The sequence below is a fragment of the Aricia agestis genome, chromosome 3, assembly GCF_905147365.1.
Source record: "Aricia agestis chromosome 3, ilAriAges1.1, whole genome shotgun sequence".
Taxonomy (NCBI): domain Eukaryota; kingdom Metazoa; phylum Arthropoda; class Insecta; order Lepidoptera; family Lycaenidae; genus Aricia; species Aricia agestis.
Window position 1 is genome coordinate 19,303,723 of NC_056408.1, and position 13,317 is coordinate 19,317,039.

The 13,317-nt window shown below is 36.1% G+C and overlaps 1 protein-coding gene across 1 annotated transcript; it reads left to right on the forward strand.

The window, feature by feature from the left end:
- Positions 1-6,828: 6,828 nt before the first annotated feature.
- On the forward strand, positions 6,829-11,398 carry LOC121740410 (gastrula zinc finger protein XlCGF26.1-like). Its single transcript, XM_042133098.1, has 5 exons — positions 6,829-7,178; positions 7,356-7,491; positions 8,416-8,520; positions 9,434-9,481; positions 9,641-11,398. The coding sequence occupies exons 1-5, from the start codon at positions 7,029-7,031 to the stop codon at positions 10,795-10,797; spliced, it is 1,596 nt and encodes a 531-aa protein (XP_041989032.1). The 5' UTR covers positions 6,829-7,028; the 3' UTR covers positions 10,798-11,398.
- The last annotated feature ends 1,919 nt before the right edge of the window (positions 11,399-13,317 follow it).

Here is a 13,317-nt window from a genome sequence, read left to right on the forward strand (position 1 = left end):
GGACGAGGATCGTGTCGGTCCTTTAATGAACTTACCTGTTCCAAATGATTCTCCATCTCTAAAAAGAGCTCTTGTATTGTTTGCTCACTATGCTAAGTGGATAAGAAACTTTTCCGAGAAGATCCACTCACTCGCTAGAACTACACAGTTTCCACTTAGTAAAGAACAAATTGAATCTTTTCAAAGGATTAAAGCAGATATACGGAAATCAATTCTCAATGCCGTGGATCCAAATGCAAAATTTACTGTTGAAACAGATGCCTCTGAACATTCTCTTGCTGCTTCTCTTTCGCAGGATAGTCGACCAGTAGCTTTCTTTTCGAGGTCTTTAAATGATTCTGAACGACGCCATTCTTCTGTCGAAAAAGAAGCTTGTGCCATTGTTGAATCCTTAAGAAAGTGGCGACATTATTTAACTGGGCGACACTTTAGACTCATCACTGATCAGCGATCTGTGTCGTTTATGTTCAATCAATCACATAAGAGTAAGATAAAGAACGAAAAAATAGAAAGATGGCGTCTGGAGTTATCTAATTATAAATACGATATAGTCTATCGTCCAGGTAGGGAGAACGTTATAGCTGACACTCTATCTCGGGTGTGCTCAAGCGTCACGACTAACAAACTTTATGAATTGCATAATACAATGGGTTATCCTGGTATTGTACGCATGACTCACTGGATTCGGTCAAAGAACTTGCCTTATACTTCCGAAGATGTTAAGAATATGACTGCGGGATGCCGCATTTGTGCTGAGATCAAGCCCCGCTTTGCAAGAATAAATGGAAATCTTATTAAGGCTACTGCACCTTTCGAAAGACTCAATGTTGATTTTAAAGGCCCTTTACCTACTCATAGTAAAAATCGTTTTATTTTGACTATTATTGATGAGTACTCAAGATTTCCTTTTGCATACATCACTAAAGACGTATCCGCTACGACTGTAATAGGATGTTTTAAGGATTTATTTCAGATGTATGGGACACCACATTATATCCATTCGGATAGAGGTGCAGCGTTTATGTCGAAAGAACTGAGAGATTTCTTAGTGATGAATGGTGTAGCGTGTAGTCGTTCTACTCCATACAATCCTCAAGGGAATGGACAAGTCGAGCGGTTAAATGGAACATTATGGAAGACGATAAGACTGATCCTGAAGTCGAAACAAATGGATATTGGCCATTGGGAACACGTTCTTCCTAACGCTTTACATTCCATTCGATCACTACTGTGTACGTCCACAAACATGACCCCCCACGAGAGGTTCTTTAAACACCCTCGGCGGAGTGCTAACGGTGAATCTCTTTCAACGTGGCTCCTAATCCCTGGCCCTGTTTTAAAGAAGAATTATACAAAACACTCTAAATATGACCCAGACGTAGAAGAAGTGGAATTGATCGAAGCTAATCCTCAGTATTCTTACGTAAGACTAGCAGACGGGCGGGAGGCTACTATATCTAACAAACATTTAGCACCACTTCCTCAAACTCCAATAACCGTCCTGGAACCACAACTAGAAACGGAGACGAGACCATTGAGTTCAAATGGTAATGCCGAAGTTGACGAAGTACGGATGGAAGCAGATTCATCACACCAGAACACGGAGGATTTTGATTCTGATTCACCACGCCAAGATGAAGAAGTACTTCAAGAAGCTCCTTCTTCACACCCGGGAATTAGCTCAGAGGAAACTATAACTGGCAATGAGGAGAGAGATCGGACAAGAAGATCTGGAAGACAAAGAAAAACTCCAGATTATCTCAAGCACTATGTTCCTCGTTAATTCTAAAGGCCGGATGAATGTAGTGTACATTAAGACCTTCAGCACCTCTCGAATTGTCTATTAATGTCAACAACTATTATTGTCATACCTTTTCATACTGACAAATATGTACAATAATTTATTTGGAATAAAACCAAATATTCCTTGGTTTTGTCTTTAATTTCATAACACTACTCACGGAAAATTGTCTTGATATAGCCCGTCAAAAAAGTCACGACATTAATAGAGTCGCCACTTGTTTCCGGTGTGGCCTCTTATGGCCACACTGTATCCAGTCACTATAAAAGATTTTGATACTTTATATTAAATACAGTTTAAAAACACGTTGTAAATATTATGATTTATATATATTATGTAGTTAAGAAAATTTGAAATAATTATGATGTAGTTATATTGTGTGTTTAATTTACGACATTACAAGAAACAATTTAATCTATGTAAAGTACCTATTATAATCTTTGTATATGTCATAGTCTGTCTCTGTCAAGAAAGTGTAGAAATTAAAAAGTGGCATCATCGTAGTGTCATCCCTTTCAAATCAATCTAAGAAATAATCGGTCAAGTGCGAGTCGGACTTGCGCACGAAAGGTTCCGTACCGTTATAGAGCAAAAATCAGCCAAAATTGTGTTTTTGTATGGAAGCCCCTTAAATTTTTATTTTATTTGAATATTATTAATAATTATTAAATAACACATATAATTATGGCCTTTGTGAAAATTTCAAGTGCCTACTTGTTGTCATCATTGTTACCGAGCAAAAAATGTTTGAAAAATTACGTTTGTTGTATCGGAGCTGTTCTTGAGTTACAGCCTGGAGACAGACGGACGGACAGAAATCGAAGTCTCAGTAATAGGGTTCCGTTTTTACACTTTGGGTACGGAACAATAAAAAGAAATGACACTACGATGTTGCCACTTTTTAATTTCTTCACTATCTTGACGGACTATATAAAAAATGCAATAACTCGATTAAACGGTTGAAATGATGTAGCTAATTTTAGTCTTTAAATATTCCTGGAAGTCCAGGGAAGGTTTATAAGTGACACGAAGTTCACCGGGACATCTAGTCACTAGAGCTACGTATTATTATGAATTTATAACACCTGTTATTTATGTACCCTCTCCCTGAGATCTGCAGAGCTACTTTGATGACCAGTGAGAGCTGAGAGAAGCTCACTCCTTTTTTGTTATGGAACTGCTTATTTAAGAAAATACAAAAAATAAATAAGACGTGAAAAACAGGGTTTTGTTATTTTAATAAAATATGATCATCCAAATAATATTCTACAATTCAGCTGGAAACAGAATCATCGCCACTTTCTAGGTCCATGTAGTTACAGCAGTGGTGTCACAGTGAAGAGGCACTTTCATCTTCAATAGTCAGCTCTTCAATATTGAATTTAGGATATCCTAATAAAGGGTTAATTCCCACTCCTTGTATTTATTTTCAGTGTTTCAAAATGATAGCATAAATTCTCCCAGTCATTTCGGTTATTTCGTTAAATGCTTTTTCTGCTACCTGTAAACATAAAACGTAATAATTATAATATTATATTACGCTGCATCAAAGTGTTAAAGTAGTTAAGCACATACACTGGGACACGAGAATTTTATATACCTACGTCTACATAACTACGCAAAGCACCTAAGTCAAAGTATCAATCATTGTTAGGCGCGTTATATGATAGATTTCTTTGACAGTTCATTGTTTACGTAAACATAAGGTTTAAGTAAAATTGTTGTTTTATTATACCACATAATACTTACTCAGGCTACTTAGAATTGCATTATACAATAAAATAAACAAATAAAATTGATAAAACAAACGCTTAATTACCTGCTACTATGGCGACTGTGCGATCAGAATCGGAAATGTGGACGCGAGAATTTCAGTGATATTTTCGCGTACCTACCTATTAGGTACTATTTTTCTTCAATGAAAATCTTCAAATTTTCAGCACTATGACACGTTTTTCACTTTAATTATTAATATTAATCACAGTAACATGTAGTTTTCACATTGTAAAACTAAATTTAAGCAAATTGAAAATCTTTGTTTTGTAAATTTTATGTCATAGAGTATTGATATAACAAATAAAAAAAATGTCAAAAGAGTGTTGCTATTGCTTAAAAAAAAGTTTCGCCTCCTAGACATTCTTGACGCACATAGTTATCAAATGAAAAAAATGTTCTAGGGAACCTGGAATAGTAAGGGTTCCCACACATAAACACTATACGACGTCGCGTCTCTTCTGCTGTTAAGAAAACGAAGAATGTTAAAAAAGACAGATAAGTACTCAGAATATATAAGATACTGGATCCAACCATTTCTTTCAACTATGAATAATGTGAGTCACTTTATATAAAGAAGTACAATGCCTTTTGATTACTGTGCAGGATTGCATCGTGACACGTTACGACGCTATGTCGTAGATTTCCAGACGCGACGTCGTATCGTGTTTATGTGTGGGTGCCCTAATCCTTGTAGGATCTACCCACTAAAATCCCATGGTGATCCACTTCGCGCTACTGATTATCACTAAGTATCAACTTAAGAAAACCAGACGCAATATGATACCACCTCTTACAGAAAGAGGTTTGAGTAAGCGTCAGCACGATGTAGGAGACGGCACGGCACCATCTATTATGAATTTTTAGAACTTACTTAATTTGAACAAATTTACGCATTTTCACTCCCTTACAACCCTTTTTTTCATATAAAAAGTAGCATGTGTCATTTCTCAGGACTTAGACTATCTGAGTACAAAATTTTATTACAATCGGTTCAGTAGTTTTGGCGTGAAAGCGAGACAGACAGACAGAGATACTTTCGCATTTATAATATTAGTATAGATTAGACAGACCCTCCTTTAGCTTGAAGCTTGTAGTAGAAGACGAATCAGTCATGTCCGGTAAGTACCAAGTAAGGTGTATTTTGTTGTCTATTTTGCCAGATATCTTGTATGCAGCAGCAGCGCTTGCAAAAATGAGCTCAGTAACTCCGGTTGTCTCTCACAGTTTATCTCCTGTTTCATTACTCATAGACATTAGATTAAAAAGCAAAAAAAAAAGAAAAACAAGACATGTTGGAAAAAGGAAAAAATGAAAGGAAGCAATCAAATCAAATGACGACCTCTGTGGCTCAGTTGGTGGGCTATTGCCTTTTGGTAGCTCAAGCCGGGGGTTGCGGGTTCGAATCCCGCCGATGGAACAAAAATTGTTCAAAAGTTTCTGGGTCTTGGATGTGTATTAAATATGTGTAAGTACTTATCATATAATAAAAATCTTAAATATATGTATAGTATAAAAGTATTAAATATATTTCCGTTGTCTGTTACCTGTAACACAAGTCCTTCAGGTACTTAGCTTACTTAGTACTTAGCACGGGGCCAGACTGACGTGGTGTGAAGCGTCCATAGATATTATATTATATTATAATCAATCCTATCCACTGACCTCAGATATACAAGTGCGCTGGACTTATGATACGGTCTACCTGCTCTTTGTGCCTATTTGAAGCGGAATCAGCGCCCCCAATGCGGGGGAAGAGAACTAAATTTGACGTAAATTGCAAATTGCCGCTTACCGTTATTGGTTGTCATCACTAGTATTAGTTCCAAGTACTCTCACTGCTGCTATCAGCACCAATCTGGCGACTTTCAAACGTCATTTTCACATCAGATTTAGTTCTCTCCCCCCGCATTGGGTCTCGCAACTCAGTTTTTCTACCGTAAAAAGTTGTGAGATTCATGTAATACCAAGTTATTACGTAAGTTATTATAATATCAATATTAAAAATCTTTATAATATTGACATGATAATAACTTACGTAATAACTTAAGACAAAAAGTCCCTTAAATGGGGACTGAATAAATTAACCGACTAGGTATTACATGGATCGCACAACTTTTTACCGTAGAAAAACTGAGTTGCGAGACTTGGTTTTTTACAGCATGTTTTTGATAGGATCTCACTTCTTTTTGTAGAGTCCTACTTTTTTCCTTTTTGGTACCTTTAACTTCTAAGTTCTAGAATATCAATAACGATCTTAATCCATTCTCATTAATTTTTCTTATTTTTGTAGGTAGTCTTCCTCTTTTTCTTTTCAGGTAGGTACTACTTCTTGAGCTTCAGCTACAGTTTTTCTTAAAGCCCACTCCCTGTCTCTATCTAACGAAGCAACCAATCAAATTGATTTTTGGCATAGACTTAGTTGAAAACATGGAGAGTAACATAGGCTACTTTTTGTCTTGGAAAAACATCATGTTTCCAAAGGAGGCTTACAATAATATTCGTATTTTACGTGGTTTTCGATTTCGTCGCAAGCTAAGCTGCGGGAAAAAGCTAGTGACTCATATATGTAGGTATACCTACTTATCTATATATAAATAGCAACGCCTCCGTGGTCTAGTGGTATAGACTATAGAGCGCGGCTCTTCATTAAACCCACGACCTCCGAGTCAAGAGCCGCTCTTGACTCGGAGGTCGTGGGTTTGATTCCCGCGTTGGAAACATGTTATTTCCAATTATTAAAATCTGATTGAAGCTTATCAATTGATGTTTTGAGGTCTTTAGCTGCTGCCAATAGACATGTGTCGTCTGCAAATTGATAACACAGGCAGTGCTTAAGGCACCGGTGCATAGAGTTAACATAAGAAAGAAAGAATAGGGGGTCCCAACTCCCAACACCGATCCCTGAGCCGTGCCAAGATATTCGTTATCGTACACAAGTGTCGGAAAGGAAATTAATGCAATATCCAGAAACGTGCTATTTTGTGTGCCTTCCAAAACTCCATCGAAAGTTTCAGTAAAGCGTCTACCACTTTACTGGACCGACCGACTTGACTTCTTGACTGTATTGACTTTATACGTAGATTTTGACTAGACTTAAGACCTGACTGACCTGACGATAATATAGAAAAAATTGTATAAAAAATATTGTTTTCCCGCCATAATATTATACTCGACACTGGCCATGGTTATAGCCGAAGTGCCATTATATGAAAAAAAAAAAAGAAGAAGAAGAAGATGTTTGCAGTCCGCAGTCTTGGTTTTCAGGCTTAATTTTTAATTTTTTTTGTATTAATATTGAGTAATTATCAGTAATTCAACTGCTTTTCATGTGTTAGAAGCATATATTACTTTTATACTAAATCATATTAATGTTGTAGTATTGCAATGTGCCTCATATTTGTTACTACTTGATTAATTTATTTCTTTGCAAAATTTGTCGTCTTTCTTTGCCATGGAATCTGATATTATGGTCGAAAGCCTTCCCATTGTTGGATTGTGCAGCTTGTGCTCTTTTGATGGTATAGTGCGCAGCATGTTGATAAAATACAACAAAGAGACTTCAAGCTATTTGGAAATGTTGTCACAATGTTTTACTATAGATGTAAGTAACCATGCTATAATAATGCTTATTGATTATGGACCATATTTCGTTCCATAAAGCCTATATTTATATTTTACTTTGCCACTAAAATATATACTTACTCTGCTAAAGTGCGAGATTTATATTTTTTATTTCTATAGTTTTTAACAATTATTGTAACTTGTATTTTATTTACAGATAGGAAATTTAGAGTTTGATGACACAAAACTCCTTATATGCCTACAATGCATACATAAACTGCAAGAGAGTATGGAATTTAAGAAGCGAGCAGTTTCATCATTGAAGAATTTTGAAGCTTCGTTACGATTGCAAAGTAAGATGCATTTTGTTACATTCACATGTTGAAATGCTAAAATTTTCAAGCTACATATTGAATACAATACAGTAGACCCGACTTAATCTGACAAACATTTTTCACGGCCGTGTCGGATTAGCAAATGTGTCAGATTATTGAGTACTGCCTACATTTTTACACATTACAATACCTTAAGAGAGTATGCTAACACTGTTTTTCCATACAAATGTATTCCCCAATTTACCCCGTGGAAAATGCTTCTAGATAAATGGTTTTTTTTACAATACTAGACGGTCCACGCGGCACGCGTCTTTCCTAGCGTAAATTAGATATTTCAGAGAATTTGTCCACAAAAATAGCCTATGATCTTTCGTGTTGTCTACTTATTTGTGCCTGTGTGTATAAAAATTGCTCCAGTAGTTTTCAAATAATTTCCTTCGTTTTTTTACACATTTTACACAATTATGATCTACAGAGATATTATATGCTGTTAGATTACAATAGGCGCCGGATTAGGTAGAGGCCGGATTAGCAAGGGTCTACTGTATATTCTTTCATATTGGATATGTACTTAGTTGTTAAGTTCTAATGCATCTATACTCTAAAGTGTACTCCGTGGAGCCCTGAGTTTTCAGGGTTCCATGCAAATACTACTAAAAACAAAAAAATACACCTATTCAGTTATTAGTCATGTCCAAATTTTATTATTTTATTTATTTTAATTCAAACCCTTAAAATTTAATACACAATGTAAAATTTACATTTTATTATTACTATGTACTGTACAAAAATGAATATGTATTATGTTTTCTTATAATTTGGGGTTCCATCAAACATGACACTTTGCAGAAAGGTTTCATACCATACATATACCTACAGGTTTGTTATTTCTTTGAGATATTGCTAGAAATAATAATAATTTATTTTAATGACTTATTACAGTAGCAGACCAGCAAGCACTGCCCAATGTAAAAGAGGAGGTAAAGGATGAAGACGGCCTAATGATTGACACTGATAATGAATTTGATGATAGAAATAATGATATTGGTGAGTAAACACTTTACTGTTTCAGCTATCAGACTCGGAGACATTAAATGCTGAGGTGTTCACCTACATGCTAATATAATTATACTAGTGTAGTGTGTTTTATAATGTATTATATTATATTATATAGTATGGGAGCCCTAGAACAATTTTTTTTACTACACAAAAAATTAGCTTCATAAGGTAGTTTTTTTTATGAGTACTTTGATTGATAGGTTATTAATTATATAATTTAAGAGTAACATTGTCCTACAAATAGAACAATCCATATTTTAGTACCGTCAAAGCAAAGTATGAAATCCATTATATCTCTGTTAGCACTTAGCCACCACTTTCAAGATTTTTCGCAGATACAAATGTTGTTCGTCTTATCAAAATGTTAGAACTCTAGCTATAGCGGTTCTTGAGATACAGTCTGAAGACAGACAGACGGACAGACAGACAACAAAGTCTCAGTAATAGGGTTCCGTTTTTACCCTTTGGGTACGGAACCCTAAAAATCAGCTGGTTCCGTTTTAGGACCATCAAATCGAAATATTAAATCCTTTCTATCTCTGTTAGCTACCACTTTCAAGAATTTTCGAGGAGGAAATTGTTGTTCTTATCAAAATGAAGCTACTCATGAAAGATCAAATGAATTCAGTAGTTACATACTTATAGTTACTTACAGTAGTTACTGGCATAATTTTTACCCTTACTAATAAAGAATAATATTATGTGGGCTATTATGACTATTCAAGATTTCTTGTCTTTTTCTGCCACCATGTGATGTTAACCACCACACCATAACCACATGGCACCCTATGATAAAAATTGTGAATTATATGTGTACGCCTCTGAGACATATATTAAGGCTTTGTGTAATCCTGAGATAGATTAGGCTTCTAGGGTTAATGAAATTTGTTTTTTTTTTCAGATGAACTAGTAGATTTGAAACATGAAGCTTTGGATATAGATGATATAAGTAAGTATAGTATAATAAATAACTTCTGTTACACTAATGATTTTATCTAGTCACCCCAATTGTGTCGAAGTACTTCCCTTAAATTCTTAGCCAAATCGTTTGTTTCGACCTCGTATTTTTAGCTGCCTTATTGATGACAACATTGTGTTTCGTTTTTAGTGCTCAATGAATTGGTTTTGAAAACAAAATCAAAGGAATATAGGACGAGACACAGAAAATCCAATAGCAAAAAGAAAGTATCGTACACCGTAAAGAAGGCCGTGGAGTTGAGTGAAACGCAGAAGATGATAGAGTCTGGTCTGTTCCCGTTCAAGGTATGCAAAAATCAAATGTTCTCATGTACCATATGTTCCGAGAAGTATACAAGCTTGGACGATTTAAAAAGCCACATCAAGGACCACACAGTTTCTAATATACACAGCGCATTCCGTAAAATGATCGCATCGAACCTCCAGGGGTACTACAAATCGTCAACCAAGCTCAAATGCAAGAGATGTAACATCGACATATCCAACTACGACGAGTTGAAACAACACGTAGACGTGTGCAGCCAAACGAGAAGTTCGACTAGCAGTCTGCCTTTTAAATTGGAGAAGGACCAGTTGGATTGTCCCATCTGCAAGAAGAGCTTTTTAAATTTCGTCAGTCTCAATACGCACATGAACGTGCACTACCCGAACCACGTGTGCGACAGCTGCGGGAAGGCGTTCGCGTCGAAAGCGCGGCTTCGGGGCCACATGCGGACGCACGAGGTCGGCAACTTCCCCTGCCGGTATTGCGATGCGGTTTTCAACAAAGTCACGAAGCGGGAGAACCACGTGTCCAAGGAGCACAAGTCGGGGATAAGATACACGTGCAAGCGATGCGATATCTCCTTGACCTCCTTCTACGCCCGCCAGAAACATCTAGCGGAGGTCCACAACGAGGAGCTGAAGCGCTACAAGTGTAAGGCCTGTCCGCAGAGCTACATCACCCCGGGCCACCTGTCCAGCCACGTCAGACGGGACCACCTCAACGAGAGGAACCACAAGTGCAATAAATGTGATCTAGCTTTTTACACGAGGAATTCCCTGAAGATGCACATGATAAAGCACGACGGCGAACGAATACACACCTGTAATATATGCTTGAAGTCTTACCAGAGGAAGAAGACACTGAGGGAACACATGCGGATACACGACAACGATAAGAGATTCGTGTGTCCCGTTTGCGGGCGAGCGTTCACGCAGAAGTGCACTTTGAAAGGACATTTGAAAGTACACGAGAGGAAGATGGATTTGGATGACAGGATCCCTCAGCCGCTACATTCTATTTAGCGACAGTGTGATAAAGTTGGTGGACTTGTAACAATTTTGTAAAGTGTTCATATTGGCTTATATGGTTGTTTTCGCTCATTATTGGAAAACACTGCCACTTCCCACCACAATATTTATTTATACATAATATTATGTGCTCGGCCGAGTGCAAAGTCTCGCCACTCTACTCGGTAGGTGTAATCAGGCCCTTAGCATGGTGCACTAAAAGTTTTAATACCTAATTAATATTCTCGGCCAAGGCAGCTAGAAAATCGAAGTAAACATTTCTATGATCAGCCATATTTTTAAAATGGCAGCAGCAACTCTGTCAAAAAAGAACAAAAACTGTCTATAGCTGTAATTTTGTGACTTCGCTTTTTCATGTTGCCAGCTGCCAACCGGCACCTTTACTTTTCTTCTGCATGATAACATATTTTGCTATGAATGGTGATGTTTCATCTGTCACTGTGCCTACTAGACCTGCTCGGAGAGTGCGGACCCCATTATATGTTAAACTTTGTAAAGCCGTCTGTGATGAAGTTGGATTTATTTTCCGTTTTTAATTTATGTTAGCAGTTAGCACTTAAATGCACCAATGTTTGACAAGACACTCACAGGAATTTAAAAAACCATCCAACACTATTAAAATTGTAATAGATTAAATTATTACTAGTCCTGTACACTGTATGTAAGATGGAATGTTGCAGATATACCGTATTATTTGTTATCCCCTCATAACTCATTTATAAAAATATTTACACATTTGATTGACTATTCAAGGTCTGCTTATCTTTGTCTGGCATATTGGGAACTTCACACAAAAAATAAAGACAGCGGACCCCAGATAGTTATATAATATACGCTGCATAAATTATCAGTGGGATATCAGGGGATATAATTATAAAATATTATTCTTATACGATTTTAACGTATACTATATTATTTATTATTATAAATTATAATCTTTAAGTTTGTCACGCTATTTATAACTGTGCAATAAAGAACATAATATTATGTTTATTAAGAGGTTTTATTCGTCATATTAGAGTGTAAATAGCTTTTTGTTCTGTGGGAATATGCGGTAGGCAACAAAGAATGATTTTCTTCGTAATTCTCTCAGGTCTATTAGAATCTGTCGCGGTTGTGTATCCCACGTATGCCGCAGCTCTGCCTCAGGCGGAAAAACAGAAACAGTACGTCCCGCAAAACTTACGTCATCGTTAAATGTCATACGACGTAAGTTTTGCAGGACGTAAACGTAAATTCAGATTAAGATAATTTCTTGTAAATGTTAAGAATTGTTAAAAGTTCCAACGGAATATCATTGTAATGGTGTAAAGCTACGTAAAATTTATAAATGGCATTTTTAGACGCCTCCAATATGAGCCTAATTTAATGGTGACGCCACTACAATGTTATTAACTGTCAGTATCTTAGGAACCAAGGTTCGCCCCGTCGAGTCTATGCAACAATACTCTGCAGCGGAGCAACGCTGTTGCAACCGTAGTTTCACCTTGGAACGTGAAGTGTCGCGTCGTGTCGTGCCGCTTTAATGCAGTCTCGCATTTAAAATACATGCAGTCATGCGTGTTGACTCCATTGATCCATCCATTACAGTGGCGGATTTACAAATTTGCCGCCTGTAGGCTATTCAATTTTTACCGCCCCACAGTGTGATAAAAACCTCGATTTTGTTTCACAACGTTTTTCTTTCAAAATACTATAGTTGATAGCTATATAAACATTAGAGTAAAACTCCGAGATCGATATTCTTTGTAGTTATTTTTTTAAAGAGTGTCAAAGTTGGCGTTTTTCCGGGTAAAAAATTTGCATAAAAATTAATAGAAAAAAAACTAATCAAGTAACATTAATTTTGTTTATACCAATTAAACAAGCACTTAATACTTGACTTTTTCTCCGAATTTGGTTAACCTACTGTGATCAAGTAGGCCGATATTTATTTATTTAGTAATTTTAGTTTTTTATTTGTTATTTCGCGATTAGATCGAATTAGAAAAAGTTTTAAGCATGAAATGATAGTGTGAGTAATCCTTTATCAATGTTATCAAAAATCACACTCTAATAACCTCTGTGTCAGAAGTAATATCCAATTCAATTTTTTTTTATAAAAATTCGGATTTTTTTATACCTAGGGTTGTCACTAAAGTTGATATTTTATTTTCCCCGACTACATCAGAAGGTGATTACTGATTAGATACTGTTTGAGCATATAAAATCATTAATTTACGTCATATTTTTTCACTTTTTAGATTTTTTATTATTAGACCTACCTAAACGTGATCCTGATATTTTTTGTATAGGATATCGATTGCGAATTTGCGTATCAACCGGATAAATCAAACAAGAGACCTTTAGTGACAACCTTAGGTACAAAAAATCCGAATTTTTATTAAAAAAAATTTAAATACGATATAACTTCTGACACAGAGGTTATTAGAGTGTGATTTTTGATAACATTGATAAAGGATTACTCACACTATCATTTCATGCTTAAAACTTTTTCTAATTCGATCTAATCGC